This window comes from Salvelinus namaycush, chromosome 34, assembly GCF_016432855.1.
Source record: "Salvelinus namaycush isolate Seneca chromosome 34, SaNama_1.0, whole genome shotgun sequence".
Classification (NCBI taxonomy): Eukaryota; Metazoa; Chordata; class Actinopteri; order Salmoniformes; family Salmonidae; genus Salvelinus; species Salvelinus namaycush.
In genome coordinates, this window is record NC_052340.1 from 34,374,962 (window position 1) to 34,387,493 (window position 12,532).

Below are 12,532 nucleotides of genomic sequence, written 5' to 3' on the forward strand. Positions count from 1 at the left end.
GGGTTCTTGGTCACCTCCCTGACAAAGGCCCTTCTCCCCTGATTGCTCAGTTTCACCAGGCGGCTATCTCTAGGAGTCTTGGTGATTCCAAACTTCTTCCATTTGAGAATGATGGAGGCCACTGTGTTCTTGGGGACTTTTAATGCTCCAGAAATGTTTTGGTACCCATCCCCAGATCTGTGCCTCGACACAATCCTGTCTCGGAGTTCTACGGACAATTCCTTCGACCTCATGGCTTGGTTTTTGCCCTGACATGCACTGTCAACTGTGGGACCTTATATAGACAGATGTGTGCCTTTCCAAATAATGTCCAATCAATTGAATTTACCACAGGTGGACTCCAATCAAGTTGTAGAAACATCTCAAGGATGATCAATGGAAACGATGCACCTGAGCTCAATTTTGAGTCTCATAGCAAAGGGTCTGAATACTAAATAAGGTATGTTTTTTATTCGTAATACACTTGCAAAAATTTCTAATAACCTGTTTTCGCTTTGTCATTGTGAGGTATTATGTGTAGATTAATGAGGATTGTTTTTATTTAATCAATTTGATAAGGCTGTAACGTAAAAACAAAATGTGGAAAAAGTCAAGGGGTCTGAATATACTGTTGGTCACAGATACCTAAAAAAATGAAGTAGCGTTGTGGATCAGAAAGTCAGTGTCTGGTGTGACCACATTCGCCTCATGCAGCTCGACATCTCCTTCACATAGAGTTGATCAGGCTGTTGATTATGGTCTGTGGAATGTTGTCCCATTCCTCTTCAATGGCTGTGCGAAGTTTCGGGATATTGATGGGAATTGGAACACGCTGTCGTACATGTCGATCCAGAGCATTCCAAGAATGCTCAATGGGTGACATGTCTGCAGGCCATGGAGAACTGACATTTTCAGCTTTCAGGAATTGTGTACAGATCCTTGCGACATGGGGCAGTGCATTATCATGATGAATGGCACGACAATGGGACTCAGCATCTCGTCATGCTGTCTCTTCTGAGCATTCAAATTGCAATTGATAAAGTGCAATTGTGTTCGTGTTCCGTAGCTTATGCCTGCCCATACCATAACCCCACCACCACCATGGGCCACTCTGTTCAAAACGTTGCCGTCAGCAAACCGCTTGCCTACATGTGACCTACTTGTTGTGTGTATGTACTGACATGTATGTGTAACAGATAGATACACACACACACACATATACATGTTCATGTTTTTAAAAGTATGTAAATTGTAAAAGTATTTTATCCGTAACGTCTTGGACCCCAGTAAAGACTAGCTGTTGCCACTGGCGTCGCCTAATGGGGATCCTAATCAATCAAATCAAATGATGCCATACACGTGGTCTGTGGTTGTGAGGCCGGTTGGACTTCCTGACAAATTCTCTAAAACAATGTTGGAGGCGGCTTATGGTGGATAAATTAACATTCAATTTTCTGGCAACAGCTCCGGTGAACATTCCTGCAGTCAGCATGCCAATTGCACGCTCCCTCAAAACTTGAGGCATCTGTGGCATTGTGTTGTGAGACAAAACTGCACATTTTAGTGTGGCCTTTTATTGTCCCCAGCACAAGGTACACCTGTGTAATGATCATGCGGTTTAATCAGCTTCTTGATATGCCACAACTGTCAGCTGGATGGATTAACTTGACAAAGGAGAAATGCTCACTCACCCGGATGTAAACAAATGTGTATGGAACATTTCTGGGATATTTTATTTCAGCTCATGAAACATGGGACCAACATTGTGGTTGCACAATCTCTGCTATTCTGCAGGCTTCAGAGGTTTCATTGATTTAATGGACTTCTGATTGATTACTCCATTTCTGGAGCTGCAGGTGACAACCATTACCCACATATAAAGGTCACAGTGAAGAGAGCGTTAATCAGCTGAACATGTAGAATATGCTCTGTCATGTTTATGACATGCGCATTGATGTGTAATGTATGATTTATGAACATGCATAATTTCTGAACATGCATATAAGATTTGCCATGATGTGAACTGCTGTCTTAGTGATGAGCTGGTCTAGTCTATCCTGTTACTGGAAGAGGACTAAATAAGTAGCTTCCTTGGCTCCCTCTGCTGGTCATTCCTGGAAGTCATAACATAGCAATGGGAAAAGGGGATACCTAGTCCGTTGCACAACTGACTGCTTTCAACCAAAATGTGTCTTCCGTATTTAACCCAACTCCTGTGAGTCAGAGAGGTGCTGGGGGCTGCCTTAATAGACATCCCCGGGAGGTTAACTGCCTTGGTCAAGGGCAGAACAGATTTTTACCTTGGCTGCTCCGGGATTCGATCCAGCAACCTTCCGGTAACTGGCCCAACGCTCCTACACGCCAGGCTACCTGCTGACTAATAGATACCCTTCTATTCCAGTACCCTTCATTTTCTAATATCGCAACTTGTGGACCATACCCTTCCACATGTATCAACAAGGGTATTAGTTGATTGACAAATTTAATTTAGGGCATTTTTTTAAGCTCTCAACCCGCTCCACTACAGCCCCACTTGGATGGGGGCGCGCTCGACCATCCGTTTCCTGTAGTCCACGATCAGCTCCTTCGTCTCGATGACAATGAGGGAGAGGTTGTTGTCCTGGCACCACACTGCCAGGTCTCTGACCTCCTCCCGATAGGCTATCATAGACCATAACAGACACGTTGCACACAGATCTACAGAAGGCAGGAAAACACTCAATATCAAACAAGCCTCTTACGTACCCAGGAGACCAAGATCGAGGGCTCTAACCCCATTACCATTCAACGGTGGTGGACATTGAAAAGGAAGTTGGTGTCAAGCGTGAGTCACTGGCCAAACGCCACAAACACACATCTCATGGCTTGTGATTATTAGACACCCAGTATCTGCTTCTCTGGCTTGTTACATTCACTAATGTCCGGGTTTAAGGCCGTTAATGACCTGTTTGGTATTCACGGAGGTCAACACGGTCTGCTCGGACTACAGTCATTTACCTGATTGTCAACTTTGAACAAGGTTTGGATACATAGGAGAAAGATAGACAGGCCCTCTGACAACAACCTGTTTGGCCTTCACTGACATCAAGAGTGACCTACAGCTGTGTTATGACGTGAATATGGTACCGGAGGAAGATTCAAACAGAGTGAGTGGGCCTCCATCAGTGCCACTGGAAACAGAGCAATATAAAAGACCAGTTATTTCAACTGCAGACAGAGAATAGGGGACAAACACACAAAATTGTGTAGGAAGAAAATTGAATAGGGGAGGAAGGGGCTATCCACCCACCCATTCCCCTTTTTAATTCAGAGTTCTTGAAGTAAACAACTATTACCCAAGCTAGAGTGCTGGGGAAATAATAGAATGGTAGTTATTCCATAAATGCACCATAATTAGCCATTGCAATCAAAGATGACAGCACATGTAGTAGTTGAGTCAATGAGTGTTGCTGACTTGGAACAAGCTGTATGTAATTATATCACTTCATTTTCACACTTGCACATGCATTTCTTTCCCTTCAGTTATCACTTTTGACCCGATAAAACAAGCTTGTGTTCAACTTGACAGCTCATAGGAGGTTGCCAAGATACCCACTGACACCTTTCGCAGAGAAACAACAACCTATCAATCATGGCATTTGCAGTTATTAACAGCTACATGGCACTGTGACCTGTTGTTGACCCACAACCAAGTTCTATTCAGGATCCATAACCTGGCAATAAGGGTTATTGGCTACTCCACCATGTATGGCATCACCACCACATGCCATCAGTAGAGAGGCATGTTGGTCCCCTCCAGCAGAGCAGAGCTGGGCCCCACTGTGCTCTCCCTCCTTCACTCACACAACCACAGTGGAAAGAATGCAGGCTCTCTGGGCCTGGAGTCAATCTGTATTCATCACAGTGCCATAGCCACAGGGATCAAATCTGTGCTCGTCCCTGTGCACTGCCAAGTTGTTATGCAAATATACCACATCTTATACACAGACTCGCTGGCACTGCAGTGATTGAAGGGGCACACACGCACGTTCGCACCCGCGCAAACACACAAAAATGTATTACAAAAGAAAAATGCAGTTAGATGGAAAATAACTTTAATAAAACTCATATGAAAACAAAAAACTGCAAAACCATTAAAGCCTGTACATTTGACAATATTCAGTGTCTGAGAAACTTAAGAAGGCTAGCGGTGAGAAATACAGCAGCAATACACATTAACCCACAGTGACAACCATTATAGCCTCAGGCATTAGGGCCCAAGGGTTCATTTACATAATATACATGTAGACTCCTATACAGATATTGCACAAAATCAAAACGCAGATACTGGAAGAGCCCCTCATGACAAACCCAGGAAGTAGCTTTGAATCGCAGTGTTACGCCTTCTGCTGGCAAACCCCTCCCACAGGTCCTAAACTCTGCCCATTTCAGCTGATCTAAAAAACAAATACTTGTAAAAAAAAAAAAAGACACATTTTTCACACAAACATTCGATTTTTGAACAGATTATTAAAAACAGTCAAAACAAACCTAAAACGACAAAGTTCTCTCTTTGTTTTGGTCCTAAAAGGCATTTTAGTTACATGCTTCAGTTATTTCTTAGTGAGTTCTTTCATTGTGGTTATCATGTGAGCAGTTTTGTGCTTTGAAAGACTAGTTCTGGCATCCTTAGGCAAGTCTGTCTAAGACATGGGGTAGTGTGGGATAGTGATAATACCTCTACGGGGTAGTGATAATACCTCTATGGGGTAGTGATAATACCTCTATGGGGTAGTGATAATACCTCTATGGGGTAGTGTGGTGATGACTCACCCTTTGTGCCTGTTCTGTTTGCCCAAAAACAACCATGATTTGATAAAATGGAACACAGGAATGTTACATCCACATTCCAAAGCAGGAACACAAAATAAAGTTTTAGAAACATTTTAAGCTTTCTTTCCCTCCCTCCTTTCTTTAAAATGGTGCCAGTGTTTGATGGTCCAATTCACCCCTTTTCTCAAAGGCAGAAGCTGCGTGACCAAATTGAACCGCCCCACCCCCATGGATGCCTCTTCCCTAAAGCAAAACCATCAAATCAATCGGCGAATGTTAACTCGGCCAAATCTTTCCCTAGAGTTTGTTTTATTCCAAGTAGGATAGCAGCCTTCATGAGAACTATTATAATATTGGTAACCATCTGGATGTCACCGGGATGGTCTATTCAGTGTGGAGCGTACAGCATGCACGCCAAATCTGTGTTACACAGTGTTCTTTGCCCCAGCATGCTGAGCACTGCTTTCCCGCAGTTCTGTTAAGGTTACAACGAGGGAAATAACTAGCTAGCTACTAGGAGGGGACAGCGGAGTGCGTAAAGTTGAAAAACCTGCACATAAACTTTTGTTTAGCTGTCGGGAGGAGGCGTCCACAGAATTTGGTCATGAGTGACTCCGTTTCTCAAGACCACAGGATCAGAGGGTCTCTCTCTCTTTTCTCTCTCTAGTAGTCTGGCACATATACATCTTAAACATCTTAGATATAATTAAATCTTAAATGGCAATAAAATAAAACATGGGAAAAAACTAAAAGATAATCTGTTCCAGTTTTTAGGCACACTTTCAAGATGAACTGGAGGCCTTGTGAGGATAAGTCCAATAAGACCCACTTCCTCTGGCCATGTGCACGTTTTGGTGTCATTTAAAGACACGCGGGTGAGCCGCTTTGGTCCTCAGTCTTTACACACCCAGTCTTTACACACCCAGTCTTTACACACCCAGTCTTTACGTGTGCTGTCAATCAAACTGTCTGGTGCAAGGCCTGGAGTGGGTGTGGTCAACCCTGACCTCTCCCTTTAAGTCCAACACAAGGCAGATCAGAAGTCCTCCTGATAGGTGGGTGCAACCACCCCTGTCCCCTTCCTCATTAGTTCAGTCTAGTTCTGGCTCCATGGGGGGGGTCCATTTACAATGAGGGGGGGGAAGGGGGGGGTCGGAGAGGCCACACTATTGCTCAGGTGTTGGGCTCTGACTCTCACTGAGCGAGTGCAAAACACGCAACCACATTACCCACAAATATATGTCACAAGACCAGGGAGAGACAATGGGATTGCTTGACTGGCTGGAGGCACACAGCAGCTTCAAAAGCCAGAGGAAAGGCAAAGGGAGGGGGATTTTAGCCTGTAAGAGCATGTGTGTTTAAGATGGTCTTCTAGGTTCCCTTCTTTAAGGCCCCAAGTCCAGTCCTGTCTGGTCTTCACCCCTTAGCAACACCTTAGCCCCCTCAATCACAGTTGTCCCAGCCCTGGATAGACCTCAGACCCTCCTAACCCCTGACCTTTAACCCTCCAGCTTCAGGATGTCTGTCTGTTCTAGGAGCGGTTGTCCTTGACCACGTTGTGGGCCATCCAGTTGACTTTGGTGGTCCAGCTCTCTCTCAGTGCCTCGTCAAACTTCTGGCGGAAGTGTTTCAGTGCCTCGTCGTCGGTCTTCCCCAGGGCCAGAGAGTCCTACAGGGGAGAAGGGGAGGAGACTTAACTACTCTTATCATAACACACATTACTTCTGTAGCACATGTAAACTGTAGCCCATGTGACATGGCCAACTATATAGTGCGTGTGTGAATTACCTTAAGGTACTGGATATCCTTGACAGAGGTGAGCTCTGGCAGTCCAGCAGTCAGCATGAGGGCAAACAGGGTGATGAAGAGGTTCCCATTCCGCCTCAGAATCAGGTAGGCCTGTTCACAGTAATTACGGAAACTAGGCACAACACACACATTCAGTTCACAATACATTTACTCAAGTAGATAAATGATAAAAGCTAGGCAACAGATAGTGTTCCCGGCCTGGATCACCTGAGTAGTGAAAGGAGACAGAAGCTCACCTGCCAAACTTCTCAGTGTTGCCCGTCTTTCCCTGTTGGATGACGTGGATGAAGTCATGGGTCAGGATGAAGGGGACGCGTTCCCTCTTGATGCCAAACTTGGACTTGAAGTTCCCCAGGATATGCCCAAAGTCTATGTGGAAGAGCTGAGACACACACACACAATGTAAGAACTTGATTCCATTAAAAGACTCCATAAATGAACCTCTGTGATTTAGCCTGTCGTACAGGGGAGCACCTCTACCCACCTGTCCAGTGCTGCGGACCATGATGTTGTCACTGTGACGGTCACCGATCCCCAGGACGTAGGTGGCCACGCAGTAGCCTGCACATGACAGGGTGAACTCCTCGATCGCCTTCTCCAGAGCATCTCTGCATAGTACACAAACACAAAATAAAGTGTTGGCCAAGTGGGATCTTTCACTGGGTTTGCACCGCCAAAGCATAGCAACTCACTAACATGTTGCCTGTTATATACATACAGTTACATATCTATGAAATAGGTCAGTAATACATAGAACTTTTGGAAAGTCACATTGAGAAAGAGCCCTGGTGTAAGAAACAAACAAACCCGTTGGCAAAGTGTGGTCTTACCCAGAGTTCTTCTCTTTGAGCCAGTTGAGCAGTGCATCCTTGTTGAAGGCTGCGGCGGCCGCCACGTTGCTACTGGTCAGCTGGATGTTGGCGATGGTATCCGCCGACGACACCACCTCGATCAGCCCTGACCGGTCACCAGTCGCTAGGCAACCGTAAGGCACGATTCTGCACAGACACATTTTGTTCCAATGAATCATCATCAACACCATTGAGATGCACCCTATAATTATCTCCATGTTGTTTCCTTTCCCCGGCTCTGTCTCAGCACGTGACCAGAACGTACACATGATCACACTCCAAACAACACATCACAGTGGTTTTATGATCCTCTCTGCAGAGCTCCTTCTGCTCTCTGAACCCTTGTCCCTGTAACCTAACAGCCTGCCCCCCAGCTCAACTGTCAAAACAATCCCACACACTGCTCAGCTCCAGATGTGTTAGACTGTGTGTGTGTGTGTGTGTGTGTGTGTGTGTGTGTGTGTGTGTGTGTGTTAGAGTATGAGAGCGAGCGCTAGTGTATGTGGATTTGATTAGGATGAGAAGCGGGTAGTGGGTGTGTGATTCTGGGGGTAGGGATGTGGGGAGGTTAGAGGTCAGGCTAGCAGGGGGTGATTAAGGGTCCCTCCCCCCCAACACAGCTTCCCTACAGAGAACAGGAACAAACAAGCCTTACTGACAGATTCTGACTGAGGACACACACCTTTTACATTAATATACACACCTAAGGTCCAGATTGGCCTCCTTCCATAGCAGGTCCATCAACCTCAAGATCTGCAGTGTCAACATGTCTTGTCTCAGGTCTGGAAAGAGAGATGAGTCTTTCATTCATCCTTCCAGCTTCAAATCACCTTCCATAATACACATCCCTCCATCTTGACCTCACTATTCTTCCCTCGCTCTCTCCCCCTGAACTTTAGTGATCTTACATTTCATCTCTTAGAGGATGGTAGCCTAGCGGTTAAGGGCATTGGGCCATTTACTGAAAGGTCGCTGGTTCGAATCCCCCAGCTGACTAGGTGAAAAATTGGTTGATGTCTCCTTGAGCAAAGCACTTAATCCTAATTGCTCATGTAAGTCTCTCTGGATAAGAGCGTCTGCTAAATGACTAACATGTTAATGTTAGATCCAACCCCCTTGTACCATCTCCATTCTTGAAGATGATTCCCAGGGTGTCTCCCCCCAGCAGCTTGTTGTTGTAGACGATCCACAGAGGCTTCATCTTAGAGTCCATGTACCGACATTTCTCCACACTGGCAGGGTTGAAAGAGGGGAGAAAAGCAAAAAATAGAGCAAGAGAGAGAGTCAAATCATAGTCATCCACATCCCCCTCTCCACTCCCATCTAACCCTCTCCCCCTGGCCCTTACTTGATTCCAGAGAGCAGGACACTGGGGTTGAGAGGAGAGTGCAGGTCAGAGAGGGTCTCTGTGTAGCCACTTTGTCTCAGACAAGTCATCATGGCCTCTTTGGTGAGCATTGCCTCCTTAGTCTTACTGCGGGCGTTCTTGATGGTGCCCAGCTTGATCAGCTCATTTACAGACTTCAGCTTGCTCAGAGCCTCCACCTAAATGTAGAGAGGGGGCGGAATGTGGTTACAACATAGAAGCAACGCGATGTAATAATTATGAAATTACACCACTGCTGTATTGCCTTTCAAATCCGACACAGATGCTACGCATGACAGCATGGGCTTCCTGAAACATCCCACAGTGTGGTAGCTAATTCCAAAACAGGAAGGAGAGAAGGGATGGAGAGCAGTGAACAGGAAGCAGTAGAGGTCAGAAGTCAGGCTGCTGTCATCTGACTTCTTTATAAATAACCCCATTCTGAACTGAAGGGAAACTATAGAATTAGAGGTGGTGACAGAATTAGATGTACTGTAGTGATTCATTCACAGGTTAAGGTTGGAGTCAAGGCGTGAGCACGCCCGTGTCGGGGTCCTTACCTGTTTCTTCAGGACCTCAATGTGTGGGATGCTGCCGCGACAGTAAGCCTCCAGAATGAGAGAGAACTGGACAGCGACGGCTGGCATGTGCATCTCTGACCTACAGGGGGCAGCACAGTCACCCTACAGTTACAGTGACAGTCATACCTGGGGTGGGTTAATGCACATGACCTCACGGAACACACACCACCAAAAAAATACAGCCTGTGTAGAGGAAAATGTATTTTGAATCTTTACACCCTTACACACACACACGCGTGCGCACCCTTACTTACACACACACACACACCCTTACACGCACCCTTACACACACACGCACCCATACGCACCCTTACATACACACACACACACACGCACGCAACCTTACACACACCCGCACCCTTACACACACCCTTACCCTTACACACGCGCACACGCCCTTACACACACACGCACCCTTACACACACCCTTACACCCTTACACACACCCTTACACACACACACACCCTTACACACACACACACCCTTACACACACACACACCCTTACACACACACACACCCTTACACACACACACACCCTTACACACACACACACCCTTACACACACACACACACACACACACACACCCTTACACACACACACACACCCTTACACACACACACACACCCTTACACACACACACACACTTACACACATTATCTTTCATGTACACACCACGTGCACATGGCTCTCTCTCACCTGAGATGCCAGAAGAGGAAGTGTCCTATGTTGCGGTTGCACTGGGCTCTGTTCAGCAGGAAGCGGGTGAGCGCACAGTCATAGTAGGGTTCATAACGTAACACCTGGACCAGCTGGAGCAGGTACTGAGACAACTCCTCATCACTGGGAGGGGGAGAGCAGGGGGCAGAAAAGGGGTGAGAGGAAAAGAGAGAGGAAGAGGGTGGAGAGCAGGAGCAGAAGAGGGGGTGAGAGAAAAAGAGAGAGGGGGGAGAAGAAGAGATAGTGAGTAAGACATTACAACAGTAAGTGAACTAGGAATAGGAATGTGTGCATTTGTATGTGTGAGCGTGTATGTGAGCATGTATGTGAGTGTGTGGACTACCTCATATCCCTCAGGCAGCCCACAGCGTACTCTCTGACGTACTGGTCTGGGTAGTTAAAGTCAAGCAGCTCCAGAGCGTCCCTGGGACTCAGCTTGGGCCAGATCTGCAGCAAGGCCTGAAGCTGAGAGACCGATCATTCACTATGATTAATAACCAATACAGGAGCACAGCAGATATTTGAAGGGGACTGATGAGGGGCATAGTGGTATGGGCTAGGGGTTCATTTAGGATCTGACCATTGAGGCACACTAGTTTATTGCCCTTGAGAAGAAATTGAGTGTGTTAAAAAACACTATCAATAAACAAGACAGGTTCATGTGGCACAGTATGTACCTGGGCCATGTCCTCATGTTTGCTCCACTTGACGGAGAGCAGCAGTTTGGGCAGTGACTGGGGGAAGTTCTCCATGCAGTCGTAGCGTAGTGTCCAGATGAGGTCCTTCTCGTTCTCACACAGCTGGGACAGAGGGTCCCTCTCCATGATCTCCTTCAGCTCAATGTGGAACTTCTTACCGCCTCGGCCCTGTGGGGAAACAGCAGAGGTGGTCAGTCACCTCTAGGTGGCAGCACAGGGTAAGAAATCACATTACGTACAGAGGAGTAGCAAGGGGTGCTAAAGGTAGCAGTCACCATTAACCACAGATCTGGAATCAGAGTACACTGCATGTAATCCTTTCCACCATCAGATAAATACAAATAGATCTGTACTTGCATGCATGTTTGATTGCTTTGTGGATCAACAATGAAACATTGTTAGTCGACAGAATAAGAGCTCGAAGCTTGAGACCGTAAGAAAACCTCCACCACACACACACCTCCCTGCAAGGGACATGTTTTGGCAAGCCCTCTGCTTCACACGGTGTTACATAACTGTGTGTCCTGTTCCACAGGGGCTTTAGGGTGGGTGATTTTGTTGGTCCCCACAAGGTCAAATGCTATTTCTAGGGAGTTTAGGGTTAGAATTTGTGTTAGGGTTAGAATTATGTTAAAGGTTAAGAGCTAGGGTTAAGGTTCGATTTTTAGGTTAGGGTTACGGTTAGGGTAAGAGTACAGGTAAGGAAAAATAGGATTTTGAATGGGACTGAATTGTGTGTCCCCACAAGGTTAGCTGTACAAGACTGTGTGTGTGTGTCTCTCTGTGTGTGTGTGTGTGTGTGTGTGTCTGTGGAACAGGAGGGCTGATCTTAGCCTCAGATTCCTCCGAGAGACACTATTGTGATAGTGCACCAGCCTGCCAACACCACCCTGGATCAGGGTTGCCCTGGAAACCAGTCATAGCAATATCCTCCCCTCTGACACATTTGGTGTCTGCTTTCTGTCCTAGAAATGCTTGCAACATGCCTGGCGCCTGCTGCTCTGGAGTAAAGGGAGCACTTGTGTGTGAAGTACATATGTATGTGTGTAAGTGTTTGAGTTGTTGGAACTCACGACAGTACCATGGGCAAGCAGTCGCTTGACCCGGCGATCTCTGCAGCTTTCTCCAGAATCTGCAGAGGTAGACCACACACACATCCACATCAGTGGTCAAAATACTTCATAATGATAAGCATGTTTGAATAGGTCAGTGTGTGTGTGTCCTCACCTTGTCGAAGGGGGGGAAAAGGATGGTGTGAGGGTTGTAGTCAGGGAGGTGGATGTGGAGTGCTGTAGTGTTCTCAGTGTAAGGGTTGGTCTGGATGGTTCCTATGGGGTTCAGCATCTCTTCAAGTTCATCTGGGGGACACAGAAAAATCACTCAGAAATGCCACTAACATTTAGTGTATAAGTATGTAGGTGAGTTTCAGAAGTGTGTGTAGGTGTGAGTGTGTATTGGTTAATTCAAGTGTTTGTAAAGTGCATGAGGGTGTGTGTGCTCACCAGGAAAGGAAGACCAGCTGTGAAGGATGATATCTCCAGTCTTCAGCTGTCCTTTATAGTCAAACACCATGGTGTTCACCCAGGCTACAGGGTAGTGCTGGGGGGGGGGGAAGGAGAGAGAGAAGAGAGGAGAGGAGAGGAGAGGAGAGGAGAGGAGAGGAGAGGAGAGGAGAGGAGAGGAGAGGAGAGGAGAGGAGAGGAGAGAGAGAGAGAGA

The 12,532-nt window shown here is 46.5% G+C and overlaps 1 protein-coding gene across 1 annotated transcript in view; it reads right to left on the reverse strand.

Annotated features, from left to right (window-relative positions):
* Positions 1 to 6,322: 6,322 nt before the first annotated feature.
* Positions 6,323 to 12,532, reverse strand: part of LOC120028622 (phosphatidylinositol 4,5-bisphosphate 3-kinase catalytic subunit beta isoform-like) — a 69,026-nt gene continuing 62,816 nt past the window's right edge. Inside the window, exons 10-24 of the mRNA XM_038973836.1 lie at positions 12,318 to 12,414; positions 12,043 to 12,173; positions 11,897 to 11,947; positions 10,795 to 10,983; positions 10,461 to 10,582; positions 10,097 to 10,240; positions 9,378 to 9,477; positions 8,800 to 8,996; positions 8,574 to 8,683; positions 8,155 to 8,233; positions 7,431 to 7,598; positions 7,085 to 7,208; positions 6,837 to 6,982; positions 6,580 to 6,712; positions 6,323 to 6,460 (exon numbers count right to left, since the gene is read on the reverse strand). Of these exons, the coding sequence (XP_038829764.1) occupies positions 6,323 to 6,460; positions 6,580 to 6,712; positions 6,837 to 6,982; positions 7,085 to 7,208; positions 7,431 to 7,598; positions 8,155 to 8,233; positions 8,574 to 8,683; positions 8,800 to 8,996; positions 9,378 to 9,477; positions 10,097 to 10,240; positions 10,461 to 10,582; positions 10,795 to 10,983; positions 11,897 to 11,947; positions 12,043 to 12,173; positions 12,318 to 12,414 (1,929 nt within the window). The remainder of the gene's footprint in view (positions 6,461 to 6,579; positions 6,713 to 6,836; positions 6,983 to 7,084; positions 7,209 to 7,430; positions 7,599 to 8,154; positions 8,234 to 8,573; positions 8,684 to 8,799; positions 8,997 to 9,377; positions 9,478 to 10,096; positions 10,241 to 10,460; positions 10,583 to 10,794; positions 10,984 to 11,896; positions 11,948 to 12,042; positions 12,174 to 12,317; positions 12,415 to 12,532) is intronic.